At 38.3% G+C, this 7,513-nt stretch overlaps 2 protein-coding genes across 3 annotated transcripts; one reads left to right on the top strand and one right to left on the bottom strand.

Moving 5' to 3' along the window:
* Positions 1–7: 7 nt before the first annotated feature.
* Positions 8–3,074, top strand: Charon (charon). Its single transcript, XM_067768092.1, has 5 exons — positions 8–855; positions 982–1,184; positions 1,251–1,368; positions 1,707–2,208; positions 2,282–3,074. Exons 1-5 carry the CDS (start codon positions 190–192, stop codon positions 2,443–2,445), a joined length of 1,653 nt encoding a protein of 550 aa, XP_067624193.1. The 5' UTR covers positions 8–189; the 3' UTR covers positions 2,446–3,074.
* Positions 3,060–4,004, bottom strand: LOC137240992 (zinc finger matrin-type protein 5). 2 transcript variants are annotated; one of them, XM_067768093.1, is made up of 3 exons: positions 3,601–4,004; positions 3,390–3,527; positions 3,060–3,335 (listed from the first exon to the last, which is right to left on the bottom strand). In XM_067768093.1, the coding sequence occupies exons 1-3, from the start codon at positions 3,728–3,730 to the stop codon at positions 3,079–3,081; spliced, it is 525 nt and encodes a 174-aa protein (XP_067624194.1). In that variant the 5' UTR covers positions 3,731–4,004; the 3' UTR covers positions 3,060–3,078. The 2 variants fall into 2 exon arrangements, with proteins under 2 accessions (XP_067624194.1, XP_067624195.1); XM_067768094.1 differs by having other exon boundaries at positions 3,060–3,311; positions 3,601–4,001.
* Between the last annotated feature and the right edge of the window lie 3,509 nt (positions 4,005–7,513).

Consider the following 7,513-nt stretch of genomic DNA (forward strand, 5'->3'; position numbering starts at 1 on the left):
ATCTAGAAAAATCGATTGTGAACACGTTGATCGAAAAGAAGAAGCTCGTTGTGTATTGTTGAAAATTGGTTTTTCCCCAACTAAAAAAAGCGTGAGCAATATATTGAGCAAAACTTATTTTGCAAAGTGATTTTCTTGAAAAATATTGCTTGAAATTAAACATTTTTGAGGTTAGATAAAGTTATAATTATGAAAAAAGCCATACTAACGAAAATTGTTGGCAAACCCGTTGAAAGTGCAATAAAAATAACCAACCCACATAACCATCATTATAAATTGGCTTATGCTGAATTATTTCGCGCAGTACTACAAATACCAGAAAAAGATATACAAGTGCGTATTCTTAATGCGATCAATGGGAAATCATCCACGACAGAGTTTGTCAATGCGATGTGCCCGACTTGCAAACAAACATTTGGAACAAAGCCAGAATTACGCAAAACCATATCAACACAGACTGACATTACCGAAATTGTTTCACACATAAATAATCAAACATTGAGGCTAATAGCACCACCAGTCGAAACCATACTCAGTTCTACAAATTCAAGCACAAATAGTGATGATAGCCATGATCGACATTCACCAATTCTACAAAAATCTGTTGTATCTACGTCAATGACAAAGGATTTTACAACAGCACGGTTTTCGCATCCAGCGGCATGTTGTCTCCCAACACAACGACATCAACCTATAATTACACGACAGGAAGAGGCGTTACCAACACAACCCCATCAACAAATAAAACGGAAACGTAAACGGAAAGTTTGCCTTCCGCAAGTGATGAAGCGATCACATGCACAAATGGTACAGACGCACTTGCAGCCTAAACTAAAAATAAAAAAAGTAGAGACAGTAAGTTGTATTTATAAAATAGCTAAATCTATACAGCATGACACTGCTAATACGCGTCGTATCATGCTGTCTTATAGAATTACCATAAAATATTTGTTGCTACTTTTTTTAAAACACTTCTTACAGATCAAGGGCCCAGGTGTTGATTATTGCATGCAGGCAAGTATAAGTAATTGTGATCGTCGTGATTCGATCGGTCCCATTCCCCTTGATGACTGGATCGAGGAATTGTTCAAAGAACCAGATGAACATAAATCAAAAGAAGAGCACATTATGCGAATCATGGCAGAAGAATGCTTAGATGCCGAAAAACGGACAGATGGCTTGCTGTAAGATTGTTATGAAGCAAACGGCTCTTGTCCCTATTGTTAACATATTCCAATTTACTTTTGTAGAGCTATACACCGTAGCATTGTCGCGAACGATTTGTACGCATTGCGTCGACAAATTTTTGTGTGGAGAAAGTTGCGTAAATTAGTTGATCTCAATGAACTGTTAACCGATGAAGATGAAGTGAGTTATAATATTCTAAAAAGTTGGTCTTTAGTTTGGAATTGAACCGATTTCCATTCAACGGTTTTCAAGTCAACAGCATACGATAATACTTTTGCACCTGAGGTGTGGACTCTGTGCATAAAAAGGGAGCATTTACTCAGACTCGTACTCTGAGCAAAAGATGGGTATTTCGTTTCTGCAACAAAAACAAACCCAAAACTGCTCGCTTTTTTGAATGAGACCGAATAAAACGTGTTTTGATAGCCGCTGATCCAATTTAGGATTTCTTCTCAATCTAACCTAAGTGTTATGTTAAAAACTTTTCATATATCTAATAAATTTTTTTTTCTATTCAGAATTGCTTACAGCTGGCTATTATACAAGATTGTTTTCCGAAAGTAATCAACATACTGCTCAATGAGGGTTTAAACGTTAATGAAGTTGATTATCATTCTAATACCTGCATACATTTGGCAATACTCAATGAAGTTGAACTTGAATCGCTGAGTTTGCTTATGCAAAAGATTGATCTAAAACTATTATTACATCTTAATGATGACGGATACACACCATTGCATATTGCAGTACGCACAGATAGTTATTTACGTGCTGAAATTATAATCAGAACACTTGACGAACGTCTTGGAACGAAACCTATATTAGCATGCAATAGTGGACGTGTCACAACGAAAGACGAATTTCAAAAATATTATGAAGATGTTTGCAGACTGTTAGAAAAAATATATTCTGATGATACAACAAGAAATGCACAGCCAAAATTTAAGAAAAAACTTTTAGAAGCTGGTGATCGAAAAAGTGGAAACACACCATTATTTTTTGCTCTTGAAAATAAATTAGGTACAGGATGGTATAATTTCAATTACAACTCTTATTACAAACATCACTAACTGTTTTAACAAATTTGTTTCAGAACATTTGGTATTTTTCTTATTGGCGCATCTTACCGACCCAAGAATTATAAATTTCAGCGGACAAGATGCCAGATCGTATTACTGGGAATTCGGCAAAACGCTAAATTTAAGCTTAAAGGTAGATAATGCAATGGAAAATGCTGTTTCTCTCTTGCGATATTAGTATGTAGTGCGTTTCATGCATACATAAACATGAAAATTACTGACAATAACGTTTATCAAAGTTGGAGGTGAGTTTACCGCAGGGGAACTTTGCTGCACACGATTTAAATGGCATTGTAGAACACAAATGTAACTCGTAGCAATGTACCAAATAAATTGAACTGGTCACTAGTGCTATCCGTTTACACAAAACAACTTAATAATAAAGTACAGGTGATTTATATCGATCTTACTAGTAAAAACGGAGCTAGCGAAATACAACTTAATTCAAAACATTTAGAACCGAAATAAAAAGGATCTTTCGGTATGGTAACACCGCCTTTCTCTTTGCATCCCTTTGAAACAGTCTGGCCTATATTGGGTGTTCTTTGAAATATTTGCCAAAAAAATACTTAAATGTTGAGATAACAAGTTCTTCGACTCTGTCTTAGGCAAAGCGTTTATGAAAGCGAATGCTGAGATTCAGAGATGCGGGCGTCTTCAAACAAATTCTGATGCAGCGTGCTTTTAAATCTGTAGTCTATACAGCCGATACTCAACTATCAATTTGCAACCGATATAAACGTTAAGAGAATACCACTTAGTTAATTGGATCATTCAAAAATAAATACATGCTGCAAGTAACATAAATTGTTTAATTATTATGAAGCATCTTTTTTTTATATCGACCCCACTCAGAATTAGTAACATCATTACTCATCCGGTTAAAATTAATTGGTTTCAGGGATTCCGGTAAGCGCTTAATTTTTTGACAGATTTTTTTATTGTTCACTCGTCCGGTTATGATCCATGGCAAGGCGACACCATTACCTAGATTTAGCGATTTCATCGAGGATTTTCGTGCTTGTGATTTTTCAAGTTTCTCAGCTATAAGTAAAGATGCATTGTTTACTAATTTAAGATTTACAATGGTTTGTAATCTTAATCGCAAATGTACAAGCATACCTATTTTTGCTAAACGTTCTAGCTGCTTTTGATTAAAATGACTTGAATTGCAACATAAATCAAATTTACAATATCTGCCGCTTAAAAAGCGTATGCATGGTTCTTTTTTACATTCTTCCTCCAATACCTTTCTGGGTTCTGCCAAGAAGATACAAATCCATATATGTTAATAAAGCAATTTCTTTCGGTAAATTTCCATTAATCAGCTCACCTTCGAATCGCCGCATGTAGCGTAGTTTGGCGATTTTATGACCTAAGCCGGAGTTATGTACTTTACGCACATTTATGTCATTCTTAAGAAAGCAACTACAATAATCGCAATAATAACTTTTACCGCCCATTTTTTTTTTTTTTTTTTTTGAAATTTGGTTTTATGGAGGGGACTATATTAAAAGTCCCATATTCCAAGTTATTATCAATATTATGTTGTTTAATTAATGGATTAAATTTCCAATGTTGTATAAACGCACGTTGAACTCCACCAGTACACAATGGTAATACCAATTCGGCCAGAATCAAAATTTACCGCTCATTTATTAAAATGTTACGATTTATATCAAATTATTTTGTTTAACGTATGTTAAGCTGAAGATATTGGTGCGTTATCGGTAACCTTATAACAGCTGTTTCGACCAACCTTATGGGAATCAATGTAATCGATTATTGGTCCCATTCCATAACGCTAAGGTCGTAACCGTAGCCAACCAATTTGCTTTTGGTTTCTCGCCATATGCATAACCTAAAAATATTTGAGTTGGTGAATTTAATAACTTTTTGTAGATTTTATTCATTGTTTTGAATACGTTATGACTAAGAGACTTATTTTTTGTGGAATATGTTTGTAATTTTTTGCGTTTTCTTCATATTTATGAAATTTTCACGATTTTTAGGTTAAAGGTAAGGCCACATTAGGCTGCACTGCGCAGCACTGCACTGCACTACAAAATATTCTTTGCATGTATTCTTATGAGGCAATTCACACCTAGCGTCAGCAGCACTGCGCGACGTGGCACAGCGCGGCAAATTTGATCAACTAGGCAAAAAAGCCGCGTTGGGAAGTGTCGCTCAGTGCTGCTGCCGCTAGGTGTGAATGCCTCATAAGAATACATGCAAATAATTTTGCACCATCTTTTTTCAATCTGGGAAAAAGAGTGTGGAACTCTCCTTCTCATATCTTGAGGATGAGATGTCTTGGACCCATAGCCACGACCTTTTTCTTTTCCTTTCCTCTTCTTCGCACAAAAATAAAATAATTACGGCTTCAAAATCTGTGTGGTCCATTTTGCAAACAAAAATAAACACAAACTTCCGCCGCAATGTGTCGCTCGATTGCCGCTTAATGTGAATTGCCAACATATGTCGCTCTGTGAGGCTCCGCTGCTGCTACGTGTCGCGCAGCGTAATGTGCGCATAGCTTAATGCACCATTAATAGATCATGTTGAGATATCACTGTCAAATACAATCTCATATTATAGGGCAACCCTTTTTCTTTATTCATACATACTGTAACGAATTTACTTGCAAATCCTCTTATTTGCAATCCTCCGCTAAGTTCGAATCACTAAACTGTTAAATATATAACTCCAATATTGAACAATGGAAAAATGGCCTTTATTAAAGTACTTCACAATAACACTTATACTTTGCTACTCGTTGGCTTAATAAACAAAATGATTGATAACTCAAATGAAACTCTACTATTGGCCGCCAGATCGCGTGCTTAATCAAACTGATTAATAGCTCAACTCAAAGTGAATTACTTCTTACTCGCCTGCCCCGCTTTTATAGTTTACGCTGCATACTTCTAGGCTCTTCGATTTCCAGAACTTACTAGTTAGTTTCGCTACAAAATCGCCAGCCACAACTACGTGCACAAATTATTGCTCTCTCTTGTGACAACTCAGATAAGATATATGCATGTGTCTGTGCATTGCCGCTCCGCTGCTCGTATACGTACATATGTGTAGACGCAATTATTTATTCGTTTTATTTATTCGTAGATACATAATGATTGAATTATTGATGTGAATGTTTGTAGTTTACAGTCTCTCGCGCATACATAGGCGCATAAGTAAATGCATCTGTGTGTGACATCTTTCGGCTGCCTTATATATGTGTATACATGATTTGATTATTGACGTAAATATCGCTTAGCATGCCTTAGCATCGCTTTAGTGATGGTATAGCTTAGTGATGCTAATATCCGTGACACTGCCTTCCACCTAAGTCTGATCGTCCCGATCAGACAAATCTCTCGATCTAAACGCCGCTAGCATCTCCAAATGAACCACCTTTCTATTTCGTGGTTTCCCAATGATTTGTATGCGGTAGATGGAATTACTGATCTTCTTCACAACCTTGTACGGGCCTTCCCAAATGCACCGAAATTTGGCTGGAACACCTTTCCGCCGGTGAGGGTTGTTTAACAGTACCAAATCTCCCTCCAAGAACCCTTCCGAATTATTGTTCTCATTGTACCTGCGTTTGATCTTACTACTCATTATCCTTAGTCGTTCCCTCGCACTCTGTTGTTTGACCAATGAACTACTTCGCAGAGCTTGCGCTTGACGGATTGGCTTGACAGTATCGTTCCGCCGTTCCCCAACAGAAGTGCGCGATAGCTTGAAGCCACCCTTGCATGCTTCCTGCAAAATTCTTGCAGTCGTTTTAGTGCGTCCATTAGGGTTTGTCAATGCCGGTGTTTTTATCGCAGGTACTTTTGATTTCGCTTTGTTTCGCCCATTCGTTTCATCAACCTTTACCTTTGACTTTCGTGGCCTTTGTCGACTTTTCTCCACCAGTACTCGATTACTGCTGAAACCTTTTTCCAAACTGAAGTTAATTGGCACATCCTGGTTCTTATAATGCATAATCCTTTTCTGCATGTCGATCCTGATGTCATAGTCAACTAGGAAATCCACTCCCAATATGACTTCATCAACGATTTCTGCCACATCGAATTTGTGTAGAACCATGACCTCCCCAATTAAGACCTCACATACCACTTCTCCCTGGACTTGGTTATACTCGCCAGTAATCGTACGCAATCTTGCTCCAGGTAATGGCTTTACTTTCCTGTTGACCAAATCAGATCGGATCAATGAATGAGATGCGCCCGTATCTACAGTCAGTACACGCTCCTTGCCATCCACATTTCCTTTGACGGTAAGACTGCTCGATTTCCTTCCAGTTTGCGAGATAGGTATCACACGACATTCCATAGCTGGGGCAAGTCCTCGATTTTTACAGTTGACTCGCTCTTGTTTATCTCCTCCAGCTTTGCGTTTACGACCAGCCAAGTTGGAACTACCATGACCGGTTCTGCAATGACGTGCAATGTGACTTGGGTTACCGCACTTGAAACACTTCATAACTCCGGCATTATTTTGTTGTAATCCCTTCAGTGCTTCCAAAATTGTGTCTACCCAATCAGGCCTTTCCACTTCCACGCGATGAGCTTTGTATGCGGGCTTACTCAAAAGTGATGCTGTTTCCTGGGTCAGTGCATGGGATACCGTTTCAGCAAATGTTGACTTTGGGTTCGCGTATGTGGCTTGCTTCGTTTCGACGTCCCGTATGCCGTTAATAAAGCTCTGAATCTTTACCCTTTCTGTGTATTCCACGGGTGCGTCCGCATTTGCATGATGAGCCAATCTTTCAACACCCGAAGCAAACTCCTGTAACGTCTCGTTTGCTTTTTGGTAACGGTTTTGCAACTCAATTTGGAATATCTGTTTTCTATGCTCGCTTCCATAACTTCTCCCGACAGCGGCCATCAATGCTTCATAGTTGTTCCGCTCTCCTTCGGGAATCGTCTGTAGGATTTCGGCTGCTGGCCCCTTCAATGCTACGAATAGAGCAGCCACTTTATCTTCAGCATTCCAGTTGTTCACTGCTGACGTTTTCTCAAATTGAAGCTTGAATACCTCGAAAGGAACAGAGCCGTCAAAAGATGGAGTTTTTATCTTCGGATTGCTCGCTGGACCAGCTGAGCGATTTAGTTGTAACTGTTGCATAAGACCTTTCAACGCTTCTATCTCGGCATCAATTTTGTCCTCGAGTTGTAAAATTTTTGCATCCTGCTCGTCCAGTTTCGCAAAGAGCTGCGATGATACCTGTTCCG

The sequence above is a fragment of the Eurosta solidaginis genome, chromosome 2 (genome assembly GCF_040869045.1).
Source record: "Eurosta solidaginis isolate ZX-2024a chromosome 2, ASM4086904v1, whole genome shotgun sequence".
In the NCBI taxonomy this organism is placed as follows: Eukaryota; Metazoa; Arthropoda; class Insecta; order Diptera; family Tephritidae; genus Eurosta; species Eurosta solidaginis.